Raw genomic sequence first — 25,759 nt, forward strand, 5'->3', positions numbered from 1 at the left:
AAAAAAAAAAAAAAAAGAAAGGAAAGAAATGAAAAAGAGAGAGTGACTGAGAAAGAGGGAGAGAAGCTAAGATTACGAGGATCCCTACGGGAGAATTTTGATTGGAGCAGGGAAAGGAGACAAGAGAAGCATAATGATATGGCTGTAGGAGGCTGCAGAGAGACGCGTCTGCAGGAGGGAAGCAGAGGACATAAACCCTTCCATCGAGCTGGAAGCTGGAGGAGTACAGTGTGGTTTAAAGGGGGTTCTTAGGAAAGTGGCTGGCACGCACACAATATTTCCTCTCACCACATTCTCCAAAGACACCTTCACCACGGCAACCTGCCAACCTCCTCAGTGTTTGTAGCATGAGATTCAAGTGGTTTGGGAAGAATATTGGTCCTGTTTACAAAGTGATGCTAAGAAAGGCCACTTGCATTCAATTTGCAAAAGTGCTTATGAGAAATACTTCCTGGAAAATATACTCTAAAGCAAAATTCTCCTTGTAGTTCTGAGGATTTTTTCACAACTTGATACATGGGTAAAATCTGGGACTCACTGGACTTATTTTGAATAAAAGCAAAAGAATCCAGGTGCACGTGCGTGTTTTAGGCCAGGCTACCTGCTGTGCTTCCAGTTGCTCCAAGGTCTAAAAAACAACCTTTCATCTGTAGCCCTTCATTGGAACTGCCATCACGGGCCAGCCTTCCTCAGGCTTGACAGGGATGTGTAATCTCTTGCTTCCCGCTTGCTTCCCTCAAGAGAATTCATCTGTTTGAACTGCAGAAAAGATATACTTCTAGCCTGACATTCAAACATCTGCAAACTTGTGCACGATTTTGATATGCTGCTAGACTTCACTTACTGCCTAAGGATCCTTTGGCCTGGAAAGAATTTAAATGAAAGTGTTGACTGTAGTCCTTTTTTATTTTTCTAACATCTTTCAGAATGGGTGTTATAGGTCAGATTCCCCAGGAACTCTTTTTGAGTCTGAGATAGTTTCCTAGGGACTATGTTCCATGTAAGGGCGGAAAGAAGCAGGCTTCTCAAAAGGAGATGACTGCCTCATTGAAATGCAGTCCTTGAAAAACAAGAACTTTAGCTCATCTATGGGCCCTTCAGACAGGAACTAACCTGGACCAAGGAGGGGTCTCTGTACCAGCATCAACCACTCTTTCGGTAAGAGCTGTCCCTGGAGAAGGGATTTTAAGCTATGGCAAGGCAGTTCCTCTTGGCCAGGGGCAGTTCTTTCGGAGGGATCCTCCGCTGTGCTAAAGACCTCATTCTTGAGCCTGAGGGTGTTAGACCAAGGATGCATATGTCATCCACTACGGTTTCCACTTACACTCTGATAGGACAGAGGACACTTTGAGGAAATAAAATCACTACATTCTATTCCCCACTACCCAATACAGTCTAACTGCATATTCCATAATAGCTCCCAGACTGTATTTAATAATTGTTCAAGCAGTTACATTCAGTCTAGAATTTTTAAACTTTCAAATTTGCATTATATTACTTTTTGTTTTAGTCATATGGTTTTTCAATATTTTTCACCTTCTTCCATTTGCTCTTTAATTTTGCATGCTATTACAAAATACACTATATAACTAGAGATGGAAGTAGTACTTTCTCTAAAAATAATTACATTTATGCACTATGATAGATTATCTCAGTATATTATCTGAGAAATCTATATCAATTTGCAGATTTAGAGATAGACATAATTAAAGTCCTACTAAGCAAAATAAATATAAGGGAACAGCGGGAAGTTGTCATGGCAACAAAGTCCTGATTGTCCTCATTTTTATACCACAAAGTAGTAGTCTTTGTAATACCTGAATATTTGTCAGTGTTGAATTTTAAACAATAGCCATTTTGTATATTTGCTAAATACCTGGTTGCATCATATATTCTTGAGATTTAGCTTCTTAGTTATGTTTTAAAGTGCTTTAATCTAGCATTAGGAATTAAATTTCTTTTCCAAAATCAATTTTTCTTAAAAGCAAAACAATGTTACAGGTTTTCAGTGTATAGAGAGCAAAGCAAATATTCTATCACAGTCTCAACATTATCAAATGCATCCTTCCAGATTTTTTTCTACAAAAGTTTTATCTAGAGAAATTGAATAATTTATATTGTTCATCTAATACTATCCATAGTTTCACTGTTTGTAGATATTCACATTTAAGATAATTTTAATAGCACCATTTTATATATTATCATAAGTAGAAGTGCCCCTGTTAATTTCTGATATCATTAATATTATAAAGCTACTTTTAAGATGTTCGTATTAAATTGTTTGTACATCTATTTATAATTCTTTGTCAAGAATTCCTAGAATATGAATGAATCATTCCAAACATTTTGATATGTTCTGTTACTTTGGAATCTATAAAGTATTTTTTCAAATATATTCTATTACTTAATTGTCCAATAACTCATTCCCTCCACTTTCACCACCTATATTTTGCCATATTTTTAATTGAATGCATGGTACATTGCTTTTGATTTTCAGTTTTTTGATAATTTGTGAGATGAAACACTTTTATTATTTTTTAGCTTTTGTGAACAGGGAGAGAGATTTGTATTTCTTTCTTTAAAATTGCTTGTTTACACCCTTTGTGCTGAACTTTGCTTAGAAGAGAATTTAATTTCCTATCTAATAACATTCTTTTGGTGTATTCCAGGATGCTGGGTAACACTTTAACACACTAAACAATTTTATGTCTAAAATCAAACAACATAAGTCTTGTTAGTAAGATGTTAGTAAAATAGCTTATGTTTTCTATTTACTGGTAAATAGCTTCAAAAGGAAATCATAAATACTTCATCCATGCTAATTTAATTTTTGATAGTATTTAAATGGTATTATTATAGTAGACTTACGGAAGGAGCCTTGGATCAGACAAAATCTGTATAGGGCAAATCATTTAACTAGGACAGTCACATTTTATTTTCTTCTGCAAAATAAAATCAAATTACTCTTTGGGGTTATATGGGGGATTATACATATTATGCTTAACTATTGGTGATAATATTTTCACACAATAAATGGCTAATAAATGATAGATTTAGTTATTATTAGCCCCACTTAGTGCTGTTGTATCCTACCATTCCCTCATTAAAGTGCTTTTTCTGCTTTCAAGTCTCAGACCATTACTGGATTGTGAAACTAATGTACATGATTTTGGGGTAAATCTAGACTGTTCTAGTGAAAAAGAAGAGTAGAGAGGATTATGCCAGTTTTTTCATGTATTGAAATGGCCAGTGCTTTTATATGAAAGTTTCCCTCAGTCCATAACATACAGGCAGAAAGAGTGGATGTCCTGGATGACATTATAAAACGTTCTTCTTACTAGGTGCTGTATTCAAAATTCCTTCCCCAAAATGTAGCAGATACTTGTTTCATTGTGTGTAAGTCCTGTAATACTACAGTGGCTAAGACACCTTGGTTTCAATCTGAATTCCACTAATTACTACTGTATGACTTTAAACCCATTGCATAAACTCCCTGGGCCTTAGTTTTCTCACCAATGAATTGGGTAATAATTATACCTATCTCATGGAAATAGTATGAAAACTCTATGCTTTAATAATATGTCTAAATCACATAGCAAGCATGCAAGAATGTTTAGCTATTATTTTCTCAATATGCTCTACTAGAGTAGAATATATTTTTTCTCAACAGGCAAACAATACCACCTGCACTAAACTATGCAAAAGAATGTAAAGTTGTCACATTAGCCAGGATTGAATAATCAGTTAATCTTCCCATTCACAAAAGGAAATACTTATGTTTTTATATTTTATGACCTTTAAAATTTTTATAATTGTTTGAACTAAATAACAAGAGCCTTGTATGCTTTTACTGTAGTCTCCTCTTGATTTTTTTAAAAGTCATAATTGGTAGAGACGATCTTGGCTGATAAGAGTTAAAAGTTTACAGCTTTTCTGATTTTGTTGAATATCTTCCAAGGATACTTTGGAAGATTGTTTCTGTTAATTATAGAAACATTTTTTTCTCCTTCAAAAAAAAAAACCCTGAATAAATTACAAGCACATTTTGTAAATGTACACTGTGTTTAGCAAAATCTCCTTGTTCCTATCATTGTGTATCACTCCAGTCATATATAAAAAAATTATATTCCATAAGTTAGAGTAATACAAAAAAATACTTAACAAGTGCCACTTAAAGAAAACTACTTGTCAATATGAGTTACAAGCAACAGCACCCCACTTCTAGAACTGTGCCAGAATTAAGCAGAAAAATAGACAATATGCTTTTAATTTAACAGTAGCACTATAATATTAAGTTTTTTAATTTACCCCAATCACTTCCTTTAAATCCCAGAGTAAACCAGAGGAATTATTCAAATACCCTTAGCTATCCTGCAAGGTATGTAATAAAGCATATCATAAATGATGATCCTCACAGCAGAGAAACAAACTGACTTTTTGAATATCTATATATATATTAATGTTCCATGCATATCATATTATTCTGCTGATTCACATGAAATAGAAAAGTTATGACATAATCAGTGTCAATAATTCCATCTAAATTGTGCCAGCAAGGCAAGCAAGACTTCAAATATTTGCAGGGAGATAGGTTCCTAAGCTAAATAGACTTAGGAAAAGCTTCTACATGTCTACATTCTGGAAAAAATCTGGGCTGCCCAGTATTGTTAGAGATGATGGATGGTTGGATGGATGGATGGATGGATGGATGGTTCATTGGATGGATGGTTCATTGGATGGTTGGATGGATGGATAGATGGATGGATGGATGGATGGATGGATGGATGGAAGAAACAATCATTCAATCAATCAGTAGAACAAATCTATATGCCAAACACCAGATGCACTGCTAAATTCTTTGTATGGGTTATCTCATTTCACATTCATATAAAAACTTAAGTATTTTGTCAGAATATGCTCATTTGGCAAATGAAGTAACTGCAAAGAAGAGACAATCCGAACCTGTATCTTTGTGAGTCTACCTTTAGGATTATATTAGTAAATATTGGTGGAAAATAAAAGGTTTAAAAGGAGAAATAATTAGTTAACAATAAAAATGATTATCTGTGCCTATATGTTAACCTCAGAAATGTTCATCTTCCAGCTATATGTGGTAGCACATGCCTGTAATCCCAGCATTCATGAGGCTGAGGCAAGAGGATCGCCTCAAGTTTGAAGCCAGCCTGTATTAACAATTAACATTATAGTGAGTTTGGGGCCAGTCTGAACTATAGAGTGAGACCCTGTCTCAAAATAAAAAAAGAAAGTGAAGAAAGGAAGAAAGGAAGAAAGGGAGATCCAAAATGTCTAGATTTTAAGATTTTCATAACCCCATGCATGCAAGTTTATTTTACCTTCAGCTATATTCTTACTAAATGTATAAGTATGCATAATTATCAAGAAGTTTCTATTCCATAAAGGACATGATAATTATGTGCCTTGTGGAGAGCTGGTGCATGTATGTACATAACACACCTTCATTTTTTTTATCCCCTTGCTCTCCCCTTCTTCCTCCTCTGATCTGTCTCTTGATCATTTTTGCAAAAGTTCTGTCTCCCTACTTCTTATTATCTGTCTTTTATTTTGGTCTTTATTTATATTTTGGGTTTCCCATATAAGAGAAGCCATGCAATATTTAATCTTGTGGGTCTGATTTATTTCACTTAACATTGTCATCTCAAGGTGAATCTATTTTCCTACAAATGACTCAAGTGTATCCTTCTTTATGACAGAGTAGTACTCCACTGTGTATAAATACCGCAATTTTTTTACCTAATCATCTGTTAATGGACATATAGGTTGCTTCCAAGATTTAGCTATTATGAATTGTGGTGCTATAAACATGGGTGCACGTGTATCACTGTACTATGTTGTAATTAATTCTTTCAGGAATATACATGGAAGGGGCATAATTGGATTGAATGGAATTTCTAGGTTTCATTTTCTAAGGGATACCCATACTGATTACCATAATTGTTGTATAACTTTACATTCCCATCTATAATGTAGTAGGGTTCCTATCCCCCACTCCACAGCTCTGCCAGCATTTGACATTACTTTATCAAGGGTAGCCAATTTTTATAGAGTAAGATAGAACCTCAGTGTTGTTTCACTCTGCACTTCTCATTTTGGACATGTTTGCTGGTTATCGTCATTTGTACGAAAATCAAAATGTCTTCACCCACCCACTGATTTTCTCATTGGGACTGTGAAGTTGCTCCTGCTCAGGGCTGTTTATTTTCTCTATTTCTGCCCAAAATCATGTCCACTTTCTCATCAACATAGGCTGAAACCTTAAATAATACAATAGGCTATATAATCCGAAATATATTTGGACTCCAAATATGAATATTCTTTTACTCCTTTATGATGCTTTCCTTACATTGATCTATCACTTGGCATGTGGTACACTAAAAATAATCTAGGAAGGGCAGGGCTCAGTTCTTTATATTTCAGAAAGTAAATAGATTTGGAGGTCAAATGTCTTGTCAAAATTCATGTAGTCAGTGGAAAGGACTAGAACTGATGTCTTTGGAATTCAAAGCTAAGATGTTTTCATTGAGTTTCTTAGGATTTTTTTTTTTAGTATTTTGAAAGCAAACACATATTTGAAATAATTGAGTAACTTAATTTAATAAATTTATTCAATAACAATCAATTTAAGTAAATTAAAATAATTAAACAGACAAGTCATGTTACATTATCAGTGTCTTGATATAAGTAGTCAATTCACCACGTTTTCTGTGACCAAACAAACAACACTCCTCAAAACAAGTGAATTATTGATAAGATTACTGTTTATAGTACATGTCAAAAAAATAACTGGGAGGAAAACTTACCAATAATAGATGAGATTCAAGAATCGATTTTTGGGTAATGTCATGATGCACTATCAATGTTTTAATGCTATTATTTACAGCTATTTTAAAAGTCACTAACATCTTGAATTCATGCTAGCATTTATCAACATTTCCAAAACAACTGTGTCACGTTTGTTTTTTAGAAAATACAAAATGTTAAAGAGTATAAAATCTGTGTATTGTCAATAATTGTTTCATATTCATTTCAATGAGATATGGGTTAGAAGTTAAATCTACATAGCAAAACAATAGTGGGCTGTACAAATAACTCATAGATTTGACAGTTGACACAGTGTCATTGGGAGAGAATCATCGGGAGAGGTTCAGTAATTATATGTGGTTTTACCTTCTGGGAAAGAACGCTCCACTCTCTGTGGTCTTATTAATGTTTCATGAACCAACATAAAGTAATATGCTAATGATAGACTATTTACCCAGGTGCAACTGCTGCTGTGTCTTTATCTCTGGTACACCTTTGATATAGGATCAGGTGAGCCATTTTGAATTGTTTTTTCTTTGCTTCCTCTCCTTCCTTCAGTTTCCCCTGAACCTAAAATGGTGAGCGAGAGTCACCATGAGGCGCTGGCAGCCCCTCCAGCCACCACTGTTGCCACCGTTCTGCCACATAACGCCACAGAGCCGGCCAGTCCTGGGGAAGGGAAGGAAGACGCCTTTTCTAAACTGAAGGAGAAGTTTATGAATGAGCTGCATAAAATTCCATGTGAGTATCCTGTATCATCACTTGAGTGAAAATACAAAGTTAAAAGTCACTTTATTCAATGGGCAGAAAAAGCAAGACTCAGCATTCTTAATGGTAATACTTCCTGGAAATATTCCAACAATAACACCAAATAGTCTTGGAAATTGAATATTCCCTTTGTCTTGGGTGACAATCCAGTTTATTTTAAAAATTCTATGTGCTGTATTTAATGTAGATAAGTTCTTTTATGTCTATTCCTCTCAAGAATACTAATGCCTATAGGTTTTGCTATGTATGTTTTGGATTTACATTTATGAAACTATTCCACTGTAAAATTTAATCTCCAATAGAGCTAATATTTGCTTTCCTGGTATTTTAAGTTTGGTTTTCTTTATCTGTTTCTCGATGTTTTAAAATCTTTTGTCCAATTTTGAAGTTTTCTTTTTTGTCATCCAGGAAAAACTGAATCTGCACTTAATTTTACTTTTATAAATGTACATTAAGTCCAACTACTGGCATTTCATTCTTAACTATGTTTTTATATTGACAGATAAAACTGTATTTACTGTGTATAATATGATGTTCCGATATACATGTTGAATTGACTAAATCTGGCTAATTAACATATGTAACACTTTACATAGTTATTTTGTCCTGAAAAACACTTTGTATTCATGCTCAGCATTTTTAAGACTATAATATGATATCAAGCGCACTTACCATGTTGCAATGTAGCTCTTGAACTTAACTCTTTCTAACTGAAATCTTGCATCCTTCACACAACTCCCCAATCTGCTTTTCAAGATCTCCAACCCCAGGTGGCCACATTTTATACTCATCTTCTATGAGATCAACTTTTTCCTCATTTGACTAAGTTTATTTTTAACTAATACATAAAAAAACATATTAATGGGATACTAGGAAGTGATATGACACATGTGTACACTGCATGATTTAGCATCAGGTTAAACATATCTATCCCCTCAAATATTTATCATTTCTTTATGGTGAAAACTCAACATCTTTTCTTCTTTCTCTTTGAAATGTAAAGTACGTTAATGTGCTATAGCATTCTATAGTCTCCCTACTATAAACTAATACAGCACAACTAATTGCTTCTTTCTCACTATAACTTAGTACCCATTGGTCAACATCTGTCCAACTCTCCTCTGCCTGTACTCTCCCCAGCCTCTGGTATCTCCACTCTATGGAATCAGCTATTTTAGATTGCATATATGAATAAGGTTATGCAATATTTCTTCTTTCTGTGCCTGTTTTATGTCACTTAATGTCATCTCTAAATCCAACAATTTTGCTGCAAATGACACAATAACCTTCTTTGCTGAATGAATGATATTTCATTGCATATATACATATGTTATATTTTTATCCACTGATCCACTGATGGAAATTAAAGCTGTTTCCATATCTTGGCCATTGTGAACAGTGCAGCAATAAACACGGAAGTGATAACGTATGTTTTCAATGTACTGATTTCATTTCCTTTGGTTGTATGCCCAGGAGTAGGACTGCGGGATCATACGATGGTTATCTTTTTAACTGTTTGAAGAACATCCATCCTGTTTTCCATAATGAATGTACTAATTTACATTCTGACCAATGGCTTACAAGGACTGACCTTTGTCCACATCCTCGCCAGCACTTGGTGTCCTTTTGATAATTAGTGATATCTCATTGCGGTTTTAATTTACATTTCCTCAATTCTAGTGTGGAGATTTCACTTCCTTGATTAAATTTATTCTGAAATGCTTTTTTTTTTTTGTAGATAGTGCAAAGGAAATCGGTTTCTTGATTTCCTTTTCATGTTGTATGTAGAACCATTACCGATTTTGTATATTGATTTTGTGTCATGTTACTTTACCAAGTTCATTTATCGGTTTTGTTATGGGAGTATTTAGGGCCCTATATATGATCATGCCATATGCAGAGTGGGAAATATTTTATTTCTTCCCTTCCACTGTGGATGGCTTTTCTTTTCCTTGTTACATTTTTGTAGGAAATCCATTACAATAGGGAATACAAGTATCAAGAACAGGCATTCTTTCTTTCTGGACCCCAGAGGAAAACTCCCTGCTGAGTATAATGTTAACCATGTGTTTGTCATATGAACCTTTATTCTGTTAAGGTAGTTTCTTTCTACCTCTAATTTTGAACACTTGTTTATTCTGAAAGGATGTTCAGTTCTGTAAAATGCTTTCTCTCCAACTACTGAAAAAATCATACCATTGTGTCCTTCATTTTGTTAATATATCATATTTATTGTTTTATGTATGTTGAACCATCCTTATACCCCTGGAATTAATCCCATTTTACCATACGGAAAACTTCCTTTACTACTTATTTACTTTCTCTTTGACTTGCTTTCTCCCCCAAATTGAAAACTTTTCAAATGGGCTTTTTCTTCCTGTTTTTCACTGCAATTCTGGCTAAAAGCCAGTAGTAAAACTTATGCCATAGCCTGAATGTTGAACTGCTTTGAAATTTCTTTCTCCAGATTAATTAGTCTACTACCCTAAATCTCAGTCTCCCACAAAGTCTCAGGGCATGAGCAACATGTAGACACATTTTCTGCCAGAGTGCAATACACATGGTCTCAAGTCTCACTACCAATGGAGTCCTTGGTCCCAACCAAAACCTCTTGAGCCTGGTTTTTACTAGTTGCATCTCTATCGGGATTTTGGTCTCCTAAACTCTGACCAGCATGACCCCTCAATCTCAGCTCATAGCTTTCTGGGGCTTCTCTGGCCAGCACCTCCAAATCTTCCTAAATTTTCCCCATGAGGCAGTTCCAAAGGTTTCTGAATCACACGGTCAGGCAGTCATAGCAACAACCTCTTTTTCCAGTACTAAGATCTGTCTTACCTAGTTTCCCATTACTAAGACACAATACCCAACACCCACAATTTAGAGGAAGGGAGGTTTATTTGGGCTCACAGTTTCAGAAGTCTGAGCCCAAGCACAGTCAGCCAGGTCCAAAGGAAAAGGAGCAAGATAGAAGAGCGTAGCAGAGGAAAGCTGCTCACATCATGGGGGCCGGAAGTGGAGAGAGAAGGGAGGGAACAAGAGGGAGATATATCCTTACAGGCTGTGCCCCCAGGTACCCACCTCTGCTGAGGCCTCACCTCTTATCTACATTTCTCATAGCACCCCCATGACCCAATCACCTTCCGAAAACCCCACCTTGGAACATGACCCTCCAGATCTAAAACATAACAGCTATTGCACTTGGTTTGCTACTACTGTCTTAAAGAATGCTGCATCTATGTTCATCAGGGACCCTTCTCCTGTAATATTCTTTTTTTGTAGGGTCTTTGCTTGGTTTTGGTATCAGGGTAATACTGGCCTCATGAAAGTTCAGAAGTATTCCTCCTGAGTTCAGAAGTATTTCTTCCTGTTCAATTTTTTTAAGAGTTTGTGGGTTATTAGTTCATCTCTGAATATTTCACAGAATTCAGGTCATCTTTCCTTAGTTGTTCTGATCTTTGTGCTTGTAAATCTACATCCGTGTTTAAAATGAAAGATATTTATTTTAATCTTCACAAACTGCTTTGTCTGGCAAAGTTCTATGCCAGGTTCCGTGCTGGGATACTCGTGGCTATCGCAGTGTTATAGAAGCCTAGGGCCCACTGCAGCGGGCATGGTACTGGGGCATGCTAGAAACCGAAGGCAAATGTGGCTGTCAAGGTACAGGGGCATCCTGGGGCACTACCTCAGGGGTCCTTGCCAGAAGCACAGAGCAGCTGGGACTAATGCATTCCTGCCAGAAGCCAGGGGCCCACTAAGACATGAGACTCTGGCCCTGACATCCAGGGATTATGGAAGGAGGCCCCATCTCAGAGCCATTAACATCCGCCAGGCAGTAGTGCATATCAGAGATTAAGTCTGCTGTGCAGATCTGAAGCTTGAGACTGCACAGTCCATCCTGGTGCTAAGACAGGACGAAAAGCCTCAGTCTCTAGTGTTCTAGAAGACAGGGCCTCAGAAGTCTGCCCAGTGCTGGCTCTTGCTCTAATGGATTCCAAGTCAAAGTCCTGAGCTCTCTTTCCCACAGGAAGACAGTCCCTCTCTCTCCACACTGTGGAGCCTGGAATGGGGAAAGGAATGATGTGCGACTGTCCTTCCTGTCTGTTTCAGTGTGTCTTATCTTCCTGTGCTGCAACTGCAAAAGGTACTAAGACCTTTCCCACAGTTCTCTTGGCTGTTGTGCAGATATTTTCATCTATGGATAGTTGCTCAAATTGATATTTCTACAGGTGGACAGTTTAGAGATTCTTATTCTGCCCTTTTGCTTTACCCAAATACTAACAACATTTAATTTGAATCTTAAACAAGTTTGTCTTTTTGTCAAGTCTGAACACATTCTACCATTTTTCAAGCCCTGGAAGCAAAGTTTTGAGTTTATATTCTCATAGGTAGGAAAGAGTAATAAAGAGGCAAATATATATAATACATCATGACAATAAATAATGTATAGAAAAAATATAATAAAGTAAATGGGATACAGAAGGGGTAAAAGTTAAAGGATTGTTACCTTTGAGGTTATCAGCACTGGTTTCTTCATTTAAATAACCTGAAAGTGAAGGAGGGAACTATGATCAAATCTGGCAAAGCCCTTAGGCAAAAGTCTGCCGAAATATCAAGCAGCCCAATGTGCCTTAAATACAGTCAGCAAGGTACAAAGCAGCAGAATATAAATGTGTCTGTAGCAGAAGTCATGATATGAAGGCTTGTGCACTGTTTTAAGGACTCTGGATTTTATCGTGGAAATTAAAGTGCATCTTAAAGAACTTTTGAACGGAGGTGTTCTTGGATCTGACTTAAAACTTTACAATATTGGATGTGGCTTCCAGAGGGGTAAGGACAGAAGACAGTGCAAGCTGTTGCAGTAGTCCAGGTGGGAGATTTTTGAAATTTATAAAAGAATTATGCTACAAGGACACTCAAAAACTAAATGAAACATATGAGGAATCAACTTCTTATGCCTCAGTAATTAGAAACTTGTTAACTTGTCCTCTCTGTTAACAAATTCAGGTTAATCTGAGACACACTCATAGCACAGTTGTCAGTAATCATTCTCAGCAGGAAAACCCATAGCACGTTAGAGATAGAGATGGTCCAATAGATCAAGCCTTGGGAGAAAACAGGATTTCAGCTCCCTTCTTTGGTCTACTGCTGAACTAACAGACTGATGTACAAACTCCAAGTACTTCTGATATAACTTTGAGATTGTAATTACCAAGTAGAAACCAAATGCATAAATCATTGGTACAAAGTCTCACTTAAAGAATATTTTATCAAAGCATTTGCATTAAGAGAAATGTGGTACAGGACAGTGAAGAAAGTAGGGAATAATATCAGGTCAAATGCATTTCCCACCATATTTACAACATCTCTGAATAAGGACACAATGTGAGACCCTTGGCAAAGGTTACAACCACCGGGTGGAATGTTCCCCACTATCAGCATAGCTCGTTCACTGGCTGCTTACTTAGGACTTGTCCAACTATGCTATTTAAACTTTCAACCCCTTTCATTTCACCCATTCTTTGCAGTATTTCCTGTTCCGAACCTTTGCTGTATTCCTCCCCATGTTACTAAACACTATCTGTATTACCATATATTTTATTACTTGCTGTTAAATTTCTCTTACCCCCTCCAAGATAATGTAAGTTCTAGGAGAGCATTAATTTGGATCTGTTTTATATATCCCTGGTGGTACCCGGTACAGAAGAGGCACTGGGTATATATTCATGAATGAATGAATGAATATCAATTTAGCTTGTATTCTGAACCACCCCTCTTAGGCTTAGAGACCTTAATATGCTGACAAATTAGAGTATTCATTATAGGATGTCTTTAATAATCTCTACTGAGAAAAGTATCAATGCTTAACTGTGTCATTCGCATTGAAATAATAAAATGTTTCTATTTTTATAATGACAATTCCTGCATTTTTTGACCTTCCTCTCTTACAGCCAGCTATTACTTTTCTCTTTTCCTTTCTATTCATTGGTAGGAAAACAGTCAGCTGGGAGAGGATGACCTACAAAAATCGCTTTCTCTTGTTTCTCCTAAGTAACTTTATTGTATTCCTTGCCAAGCCATTGCTTCCTTCCTATATCTCTTTATTAGGGACTTTAGATCAATCTGGAAAAATCAGTTTCCTCTTCCATGAAGATTTGCTTTTGACCAGCAACCTAAATAAGAAAAGTAGAGGATCTGGGTAATGCCTATGAAAAATATCATGCAGCTAACACTCTATTTGAGGTGATAGGAAGAACCAAGTAAAACACTTAAAATCTTAAAATGATACAATAAACAGGAGTTTGAAAAATGCAGCTGTGCAGTGTTATTAAAAATATATAATGCGGCATATTTTACACTTTCATTTTAATCCATCAAATATTTACTGCCTGTGTAATTGAAATTTGTAATGGGCTTCATACACAGGAAGTAACACTCAGCAAAAATAAAAACATATCCCTAAAAGCAAATCCCTTTAGGAGCACATGTTATATAAAGGTTGCCACTTTTGACTTGGCATAATACAGTGTGACACTAATGACAGGTAGCAAATTAGAATATTAATCGATTTTGGTCTCTGAACTAAATCTTGGCTACCTGGCAGATGTGTTTTTTGCAAAATTGATAGCAAACAGCTTTCGTCTGTCACTTGAAATTCCCACTTGTAAGAAGAGAGGTGTGACAGTGGCAAGGAGTGTGCATGTCATTAGTTCGGTAATCGGCGCAGTCCAGCAAGGACCATATTTAGACCAAACTGCCTGATGATATCACCCATAATACCACAGGGCTTAAATAAAAAAGGAAAAGGAAATGGTAAATGCTGAGTATTTTTATCTTTCAATTCATTCTGCACAGTTATCTAAATGAAGCAGACAAGGTTTTTCAGAATGCTTCTTTATTTTGCAACTTTGATTTTAATATGACTCAGGCCATGGTTGGTTTGTAAAGCGTGAACTCATGTTATCCAAATAGCTGTGATTAAGGTTTTGATATTCATGAGCTTCTTGAAGTACAGTGTATCTTTCCTTAAGTGCAGCAGAGACCCAAATAGCCAAATCCTGACTCTCAGTTCAGAGTAAGAGCAAGTGAGCTCAGGGTAGTTGTGTTATTCATGCAGAAATGCTTTGGGAAAAATAGTTTGACACAGGAATTTTAAAGTTCAAGCTCTGGACAGAGAGTGCATGAGTTCAAATACTAGCCCCATTCATACATAACTTTGGCTGTGCTAATATCTCTGGGTATTACTTTCAGGCTTATAAAGTGGGGACAAAAATAAATCCCCCATCATAGAATTGTTGAGCAAAACCATCAGTGTGTATAATTATTTAGCAAAGTGTCTGGCATAGGATAAGCCTTGTTTAAATGTTAGCTATTATTAACCTCAAGCTGTCATTTTAGCAAGTCTTTTTATTTTAGAAAAGCCCTCTATTCAGGTCAGGCATCTAAACTGAGAAAATCCCAGAGACACTGTAGCCAAATATATGTGCGCTGCATTTTTTGAACCCACTTTAGTGAGACCTGTTCTAGAGAATTCCCTCTTGATATTTCCTCATCCCATTGGCTCTTCTAATTTTCCTTTTCTTTTTGGCTGTAATTTTTCATTCTCATGTTCATGCCCGTTAGCCCACCTATATGCTCATGGTTCACAAATCAAAAAGTGCTCAGCAAAATCATATAAATAGGTGTTTAGTAAACACCAACTTCCTTCCCTTGTGCTCTAAAACTTTCTTCCCTCAACCTTACTTTGCCTCTCAGAAGTACTACAGTATTCTACTTCCTTCTTTACATCCTTACCAGAATTATTAAAACTTGTAACCTATACACTGACATCTATTTTTTTAACTCCCATTAACAATTCAACTCCTATTGCTCTGATTTCCATGCTTCAAGTAGTGTGGAAATCATTTCCACAAAAAGTCACTGGGTATTTCCTGACATATGATCATGACAGTTATTATCATTCTCACTCTTCGCCACTATAATCTGAAAACTCATTGACATCTATGTCTCTACTTCCCTCTCCTGCTCTTCCTTCCTTCTCACCAAATTCTCTCGTACTTTGTGGTCCTCCTCTGTCATTTCTATTCATTTCCTTAAGTGATAGAGGTTCTTATTTTCCAGAATCTCATTTTTTTTTCAGAGTCTCATTTTCGATCCTCTTATTCTACATGCTGTCCCTAAGCAATCTCATTCCCAAAGCCATTCAAGTAAGAAATCTCACTGGCATCCTTTTTTGCCTCAACTATGTCCCCAATGTCTGCACTCAAGTCCTGGGAATGCTTATTCTGAAATACTTTCAAACACAGCTGGTGCATTCCTCTTCCAGTCTGTCATCTTTTCTTATGACTTTCTCTCTCCCTGGAATCCCAGTAAAGCTGACACAGGTTTATCATCCAGACAGAAGCTCAGATATGTCCGAGAGAAGAAGTCCCCTCACTTCCCAAGGCAGAATTATGCAAGTCCTCCTCTAACTTTGAAAAGCTCTTCATTCAAATCTGTCACTGCCTTGGTTATCTGGGGTTTTCTGGCTACCTTCCTCACTGACAAGTAAGTTCCTCAGGATCAAGGACCATTTCTTATACACCTTTGTATTCCTTGTACCTTGATGCCAAAGACACTAGGAAAAGTGGTACACACTGGGCACTATGTTGGAGTGACAACCAAGAGCAAAGCTCGTATTCAAATGTATGGGTCACACAACAGAAGGGTGTGCATCCTGTTTGAGGTAAGTCAATTCCTGCTAGAAACAGCTATATAGAATATCATTACAACAATGAGCAGTATACTAAGCAGGGTGGTGCTTGTGCCATACTCGGAGAAATTAGAATCTAGAAAGCAATAATTTCAAAGCTTTTCACCCCAGTTTTGTTTAAATGAAATATTAATAAACACCAAAGTGTATAAGGTGGATAAGCAAATTAGAATTACTATTGTAAGTTTGAGATGTCTTCTTCGACCATCTTTATATCAGCAGCTCCAACTGCTGGCTGCATGGAATACAACTTGAAACCAGTGGCCTTAAAAAAAGTAGGTAGATCAGTATTAAACCTTATAGCAACAGCCGCTCAAACTGAACAACTGGTAATGATGTAGCTGGTTAAATATACTACAAACAAATCTTCATCAACAAGAAAATGCAGTCAGAAAATATAGTTTTCCCCATGTGGCTGTCGAATGAAGATAATATTGTCATATGTCAATGATATTAACATAGAAATATCAAAAAGCTAAAAATTCAATTCTGTCTTCAAGAAAGACATGCAGAGAATCCTTGGGAACGTGCAGTGATGCATAGCATGTAAATAACAAGGTATTGTGATGATCATCAGTGTTTACTAATCATTTAGCATGTATATCTTTGATTTCATGCTGTAAGATAAACCCCCATTAGCCTTGTAAAAGTTGTATTATGAGAATAATTGCTATCTTCATTTTATAGATGAGAAAGTTGGGGCTTAGTAAGGCGAATCATCCAAATAAGTTATATGTGATGCATGCTGTAAGTGCAAGGATGTGTTCAAATAAAATTTCCAATTTTAAGACACCCTCAGAACACCACAGAGACTCAAATCACTTCCGCCATTGCTTAATAAGAGTAGTACTGGAAACTCTTGGTGTTCTGTGTGCCTATTTGGAGATATTGGCTGATGGGCTGGGGATTTAGCTCAGCGGCAAAGTGCCTGCTTGGCAAGCACAAGGTCATGAGTTCAGTTCCCGGTACGGAGAAAAAAAAAAAAAAAAAAATAGAGATATTGGCTGATATTTGATATTCATCTTTTGATGTTTGTTGAACGTGACAGAATTCCTAGAACACAAGTTTAATACAATTCAGAGTTTCTCGCTGCATTATCCGGCTTGAAAGCCAATACTGATTTACTTTGCTTCCACCTTTTCTTTCCTTGCCTTCACACAGAGAGAATGTCATGTTATAACTGATTACAACCTAAGCACTAATCGTCAGATTTTGTTCCCTTGTGTACATGAACTCCTTATACACTTCTCAGCTTCACCTACGATCTGTTGATGCAGTTCTCCTTATACTTCAGAAAAACAATGGCAAAAATGTCACATGCAGTTATTCACTGTTAACCTTTACTAAACGGAAACACCTATGCAAAAAAAAAAAAAAAAAAAAGCTAGTTTTGAGGAGTGCTATTCTCTGAGCACGTGCTTCCACTACTGAAGAAATCATGAGTGCAGTGCTGAAGGAATCTGTTTAGGGCAGAGACACTTAAAGATAAGGATCACCGTCCCTCACACGGTAGTGACTCACACTTGCACTCAGCAAGCACAGCTCAGTTTAGTTTACTTCCTCATCTTTAGTTTTTCATTTTTGTTTAATTATAATCCAAGATACAGGGAATATATGTGTGTGTGAATTGTGCGTGTGTCTGTGTGTGTGTTAAGAGTTATGGTAAAGGCCACGCATGGTGGCGCACTCCTATAATCCCAGCACTCAGGAGGCTGAGGCAGGAGGATCACTGTGAGTTCGAGGCCCACCTGGGCTGCAAAGTGAGTTCAAGGCCAACCTGAGCTGCATAGTGAAACCCTGTCTCAAAAAGGCACACACACACACACACACACACAAAAATTAGCTTGGTTCCCCTAAAGCGGTAATTCTTAATAGAGTTGGCACTGCCCCCTGTAGGCTATACTGAATACTTTTGAGCCATTTTTAGTGTGCCAAAAAGAAAGGACAGCTCCTGGCATTTGGTGGACATGGCCCATGAGCCTACTCATTTGGCAAGAACTGGGACTTGTCTGTTTGTTCTGAGGTTTCTGAGACAGGATCACACTATGTAGTTGGCCTTGAACAGGCAGTGATACTTCTGCTTTGCCTTCCCAAATTCTGGGATTATAGATTGTTCCACCAAGCCTGGTCAGATTGGACAATTTGAGACAATAATAATTGTTCTATAGTGGGTTTGTGCCCATTTCCAATCAATTGGAAAAAGAATTTAGAAGCAGAAGCCAGGGGAAATGGTGTGATGTAACATTATATTTTGAGCACTTGGCTTTTACTTTATTTGGATTTTCATATATAAAAATATCATAACAAAAGGATTTTAATTTTATATCTTTTGAGTCCATGTGCTTCCCCTGTCTGTCTTTTGGGTGAATTTATGTAAACTGAAGTTAAGATTAAGAAAATATTGGTCCATTTAAAGACTTCCTTACCCAGTGAAACTTCCTTGAAAATGTTGCCCTAGAGAAATTTTGAAACCACCTGAAACTTTTGTCTTCTCTTTCAAGCTGTTTTCACACACATAAGAAGGATAAAAAGCAATAATAGGTTAGAAGTACTAGAAATTTGTAACAATATATTTGGCTGATAAACACTCCATGTCATTATCTAAAAGTCATGCATATTTGTGCACATAAACTTTAAAAAGAGCCAGGATTGCAAGGTAATAAACTGTCATTGACTGTATCATGCTGGTCAATGTTTTAAAGTAAAATTCTAATTTTATTTTCATAAAGAGGAGTTTAAAATATTACCATCATAACCAAACACTTTTATTTCTTAAATTGTTTGATAGATTTCAGAGGCTCAGAATTGTTAATGCTTTTGCTATGACACTGTGGTAAGGTCTTAGAGATTCTGGCCAATTCTGAGTAGCTAACCCAGGTCAGAGGAGCATTATTTGCTCTGAAAAGAGGCTGTGAAGTGAAATGGTTTTTAGTAGAACATGTAGAGTTGATCTGTCTGGGTTGAAAATCCAGGCTCTACTATTATTAGCCTGTGATCTTGGATAAGTCATTTCATCTCTATATAAATTATAATAATAATAACTATTAATTTCTGCTTGAAAAATATGAGCAGTGAAGTATTAGTGTACAGAAGTGCTGAAAACAATGTCTGGAACATAATTTTGGCCCTATTCAAAATGTGTAAGTATCTACTGCCTGTTTGCCTAGAATGCATCTATGTACCAGGCTGCATCTGCCATGCTAGGGAATTAAGTTGAAGCATACCGTTTTAACATGTTCTGGCCACCAATAGCATCACAGACTCAGAATGTTTTAGCCAGAGGGACTTCTAAATTAAAACACCTTTGCAAGACATCAACAGCTTTTTATGATATGATTTGATACAGCTCTTGCATATGCTACAGTTCCACCTCCAACTATTCACCCTCACACAGCTTGCTCCAGCAAGACAGAACCTATTAGAGTTATTGAATCTGTTATCTGTAGTGTCTCACACATCCAGCTCTCCCTACATGCTGTCTTCTCTGCCTGAAATTCCTACGTGGCACTGCCTGTCTCCCTGGACTACTTCTGTTACCCATCTCAATTACGTTTCCAAGCTGAATTACCTTTTCTGAATTACCTTTATCCTGTCCCCCTGCCACCAAGCTCCTAATCTACTGCTCACCAATGACAGCACTTCTCCCTCTGTAACAAGTTTGTACTCTGCATGTGTTTATAATTTGTACTTTATATTTTACTTATCTGTTTGTGTTTTTGTCTCTGAATAGCACGCAATCTACTTTGCGCCAGGTACTCTCTCTGGATCTCTGGATCTCCAGTCTTTGTACAAAATCTGGCCCAGAGTAGGCAGAATTAATCTCCTTTACCTCAAAAGAACCTGATAATTATACTGAATTACTCAGAGAGGGGCTTCCGAAAGGGGCTGCTGGAAAAAAGTAAGAGAGGGCCTAATAACAAAAGGTGACATTGAACTAGGGGAAACCAAATCTGGACAACCTTGCAGAGGTTTTGCCCTTGATTCTCCGTCTTTTCTTCTTTCTCCTCTCTTATTTCTTCCTTCCTTTTCTTGACCTCTCCTTAACATTGTCATCTTCTGTTCTGTTTTCTTTCTTCCTTTGCCACTGCTGATGACACATGTTCCTTGTTTGTTCTATTCTCTTGGGCCTCTGATTCAGAGTTAAGATGCAAGCAGCCACCAGATTGGTCCTCCATGTAAATAGCTCTCCCCACAAGAATTTTTATTCAAGTGGAGATCTGGGATTCAGTGCTAGTTTCACCTTTTAATTTTAAAAATATGTGCAATATTAGAAGATCCGGGAGACAAGAAAGCTCATTTCACAGGACAACTTCTGTATAATACAGTCCCATTTCATGTGTGTTCACTGATAGAATTTTTTTAAAACAATAACTGGAAACGTTGTTGCAGTGGCATCACTTGCAATGGATGTTTTTGTGGGGTTTGCCCTGGTACAGATCTGTTTGTAGCAAGCTTGTGTGAGTGCCTCTGTCTTGCACATAAGTGCGTCACTGAGTTTCTCAATTTCTGCTGTGACTGATAATGACTCAACAGAGGATGTCACTTGAAGCGATGCTTCAACGTGCCCTTGCCAGACATCTCCTGCCCACGCTGACTGGCATTGCTCCACACCACCTGAACTTTCCATGGCCACTGTCATCTACCTACCATTCCCTTCCACATCTGCTACTGTGGCTCTAATGCATTTGAGCTGGCTGCCTTCCAGGTCCTCATAAGCAGTGAATTTGTTTTGCTATTTTGCTTTAAGTAACCGTACGCTGTAACAGTACTACTGATTGAAAGCCAGGTACTTTCATAAGGGTGTGATTTTAATGATCATGCTAAAGTTGAACATGATTTCACCAGTGTGTCAATTATAGGACAGCCCATTGGCAGGTGCTGGTGCTTATACCTTCTGCTGGAGTCTGATTCAGCTTTGCCTCTGTCTAGATTACATGGTGTGGCCATTCACTCAGCCAGGGGCACTTGAACACACATGTATTGCTGCCCTTCGCCATGCCCCTTATCTTATTGAAATTCCTTTCTCCCTTGGCATCTGATATTCTCTTCTCAGATTCTCATCCTTCCTTTCTGCACATAATTTCTCTTTCTTTCTCCTCAGTTCTTTGAAGGTTGGTGCCCCTCGAGGATCTGCCTCTAGCATTCTCCTACCTCTATGACTTCTCATAATTTCACAACTTCCAATACTCTTTTTATGTACCCAAAACTTGATTCCTAGCCAAAATGCCTATGTGGAACTTTTCACTGAAGCATGGTTCACCCGGCACAGTTGTACCATTTCCAGAAATTCCTGCCCTAGCTTAAGCAATTGTTGATCTGCTTTCCATCACAATAAATGAGTTATAATTTTTTGTTTTTTTAAAGTGAAACCATGCTCTAGTATAGTCTTTTGTGTCTGATTTCATTCACTGAGTGTAGTGTTTTTGAGATTCCCCCATGTGTTTGCATGCTTCAGTAGTCCATTTCTTTTTATTGCTAAGTAGTATTCCATTGTGTGGACATCCACAATTTACTCAGCTGTGTGTCTGTTTACAATGTTTCCAGTTTGGGGCTTTGCAAAATAAAGGGGCTATACATATTCTTGTGCAAGCCTTTGAATGGACATATGTCTATGTTTTCATTTCTACAGTTTAATTTACTTTAAAGATGGATAATCTGTTTCTAAAGTGCTTACATTGTTTACATTCCCACCACCAATGTCAAGAGATCCAATTCGCTATATTCTTTTCAACACATTAGTCATTTCCACATTAGTCTTTTCCACATTAGTCATTCTAATTGGTATACAGTATATCACTGTATACAATTTTATTGTGTAATTTTTGTTGTTTTGTTGTATAATTCCCTGGTAACCAAATACGAGTTGTACGTCTTACTGTAAAAGTTAGAACTATAAAATTTCTATAAGGAAACATAAGAGATAATTCATGACCTTGATGTAGGCAAAGCTTCTCTTAGAAAAAGACCAAAATCATTAACTATAAAAGAAAAACAGGATAAATCAGACTCTTCCAAATTGAAAACATCTGCCTTCCTAATTATACAACAAAGAAAAGGAACAATAAAAGACAATGCAAAAGAGTCATGGACTGGGAGGTAATGTCCAAAATAATAACCTTAGTCGCTTTTTTTGTCCTAGGGGAAAAAAAATTCAATACCACAATACAAAGAAGAGAAAGTTTATTTTGGCTGGCAGTGTTTGAAGTTTCAGTCCATGGGTGGCAGGCTCAAATACCGAAGTGGCATGGCGGAAGAGCCTGCCATAGAGGGAAGCTGCTCACGTCCTGACAACCAGGAGGCAGAGAGAGAAGGGAGGAGCAGGGGTGGGAGATACACACTTCCAGGTCCTGCCCCTGTGACCTGCCTCTTCAGCCAGCACCACCTCCCAAAAGCACATTCAGCTACTGAACTCGTTAGTAGATGAATCCACTGATGAGCATAATGCTCCCCACAACTCAGTCATCTTTCACCCATTTGAGAATTTGGAGGAACATTCTAGATCTAAACCATAACAATACCTGTATCTGACACAGCTGTTTCCAGAATATTTTATTTAAAAATCTCTTACAACCCAATACAAAATGAACAAAAGATTTGAATAGGCCCTTAATGATAGAAGATATGGATGAATAAGTTCATATAAAGATATTCAATATTCTGGATCAGCAGGAAAATACAAAATAAAATGACGATAAGGTAATTCTTAAACCTCTCCTTTGAATCCATTCATCTGCATATCCTATGTGCAATTGAAATTTAGTGTATCTAAAAATAACCTTCCTTTCTCTAAGAAAACACAAATATACGCATTCCTCTACCCTAAAGCTAAAATAGTAGCATCATTGATTCTATTTGGTGTGCTCTTTCCCCAACTAAGAAGTCACAAGTTAACAAGTCACACTGCCCTATTCTCTCCCCCCCACCCCCGCTCTTCTCTCCATTCATACTATGATTGCTCTACTTTGGGTCCTCATCAATTATTAGTCTCCTAAGAGGCCTCTCCACAACAACTTTCCACTTATAGCCAGGCCATTGTTCAAATCGTCCAGATGATTCTTTCTAAAGGTTGGCTCACAATACACAAAACCCTTTCCAGAAACCTTTGGTACTTCCCCCTTAGCTCAATTTATTTTTAAAGAGAAAAAATACATCAATGAAACAGAATTTCAAAACAGGTTAGTAGGAGAATTAAATAATTAATACATTGCATATTGTTGTCTTAGTAGTAGCTATTTAGAATACAAGATATAAGCATGATATCCTGTCCAGACAATGTTAGCAAAAACCTTTCTTTTCAATGAACTAAGAGAAACTAGCTGTTTAACTATGTTGTGTATATTTTTTTTTCTTTTTCCATTCTGTCCTTTCCTCTTTCCCCCACCCATCACAGTTTGTCTTTTCTTTTGAACATTTTCTTCCCAATTCACAATATTTATTATACATTTTGGATCTTATTTACTCATTCAGTTTCTCACACTATTGAGACAATACGATGCTTACACATATGGGTCTGATTTATTTCACTTGTGGGTATGGTCTCAAGTTGCATCCATTTACCTATAAAAGTCTCCAGTTTATCCTTCTTTATGGCTGAGTAGTATTCCATTACATTAAAAACCCACATCTTTTTTTATCCATTCCTTGGTTGATGAGCATTTGAGTTGTTGCCAAGATTCAGCTATTACAGATTGTACTGATATAAACATGTATGCATATATCACTGTGGTATGATGATTTAATTCTTCTGGGAAGATACCCAGAAGGGAAATAGCAGTCAAATTTGACCTCTAATTTTTTAAAGGAATCTCCACACTGATTTCCACAGTGGTTGCTCCAGTGTACACTCCCACCAACCACAGAGAAATGTTCTTTTTCCCCACAGCCCCAACAGCACTTATTATCAGTTGATTTTTTTTGATGATAGCCATTCTTTCTGGGGTGAGATAGACTATTAGTGTTGTTTTAATTTGCACCACCCAAATGACCAATGATGTTGAACATTTCTTCATGTATTTATTTGCCATTTGTATTTCTTCATCTGACAAGTGCATATTCATCTCAGATGCCCATTTTTGGATTGGGCCTTTGAATTTTGGGGGCCTGTTTTTTTTTTAATTCTTTATCTGTTCTAGATATAATTCCTTTGTCTGAAGGACAACTGGCTACAATTTTTTTCCTACTCTGTGGGTTATCTTTACACTCTGTTGGTGGTTTCTTCTATTGTGCAAAATTTTTAATAAGGTGAGATCCCATCTGTTGGTTCTTTGTACTATTTCCCTGGCAGTCTAGGTTTTGTTCATGAAGTCTCTGCCTACACCTATATCTTCAAGATTTCTATCTATTTTCTCTTCCAGTATATTTAGTGTTTCTATTTACTATCTAGATCTTTGATCCATTTTAACTTTAGTTTACTACATAGTGATAGACATAGGTTTTAGTCTTTGACATGTGGAAAGCCAGTTCTTCCTGTACCATTTATTAAAGAGGCTATCTTTCTTCCAGTGAACATGTTTGGCTCCTTTGTCAAAGATAAGGGGGCTGAGTGCAGTTAGGGTTGCATCTGCATCTTCTATACTGTTCCATTGATCCTCAGGCCTGTTTGTTTGACAATATCATGCTGCTTTTATCACACTAGCATTGTACTATGATTTCAGGTCTGGGATTATGATGCCCCTTGACTTGCCTTTTGCAATTCTAGGTCCCTTCTAGGTCCAAATGAACTTAAGGAATGTTTTCTCTAGATCTATGAGGTATGCTAATGGTATTTTCATTGGGTTTGCATGAAATCTGTATAGCAGATTTGGGAGTATGACCATTTTCACTATGTTGGGTCTTCCTACCCAAGAGCAAGGGCTATCTTTACATTTTCTGATACCCTCTTCAATCTCCTTATTAAGGATACTATAATTTTCATGGTACAGTATTTTACATCCTTTGTTAGATTGACTCTTAAGTATTTCATTTTTTATTTTGTTTTGTTTTGTTTTTCTCCGGTACCAGGAACCGAACTCACGACCTTGCACTTGCCAGGCAGGCACTTTGGCCGCTGAGCTAAATCCCCAGCCCCTTAAGTATTTCATTTTTTAGATGCTATTATGAAAGGTATGCTCTCCCCAATTTCTCTCTCTTTCTCTCTCTCTCTCTCTCTCTCTGAGTTTGTTGCTTGTTCATTTGGACCTAGAAGGGACCTAGAATTGCAATCAATGCTATTGATTTTTGAAGGTTGAATTTTCATACCACTACACTGCTGAATTCAGATATTAAATCTACAAGTTTTTTAGTGGAGTTTTGGAGTCTTCTATGTAGAGTATCATGTCATCTGCAAATCATGATAACTTAACATCTTTTTCTAACTTTATTCCTTTTATTTCTTTCTCTTGTCTAATTGCTTTGGCTGATGTT

At 36.9% G+C, this 25,759-nt stretch overlaps 1 protein-coding gene across 4 annotated transcripts in view; it reads left to right on the forward strand.

The window, feature by feature from the left end:
* Syt1 (synaptotagmin I) overlaps positions 1-25,759 on the forward strand; it is a 532,145-nt gene that overhangs the window by 316,332 nt on the left and 190,054 nt on the right. For all 4 annotated transcript variants that reach the window (XM_005374359.2, XM_005374356.2, XM_005374358.2 and 1 more), the window contains one exon: positions 7,399-7,581. In XM_005374359.2, coding sequence (XP_005374416.1) covers positions 7,416-7,581 — 166 coding nt within the window. In that variant the 5' untranslated portion in view covers positions 7,399-7,415. The remainder of the gene's footprint in view (positions 1-7,398; positions 7,582-25,759) is intronic.

This window comes from Chinchilla lanigera, unplaced genomic scaffold (assembly GCF_000276665.1).
Source record: "Chinchilla lanigera isolate Chin_1 unplaced genomic scaffold, ChiLan1.0 scaffold00004, whole genome shotgun sequence".
Lineage (NCBI taxonomy): Eukaryota > Metazoa > Chordata > Mammalia > Rodentia > Chinchillidae > Chinchilla > Chinchilla lanigera.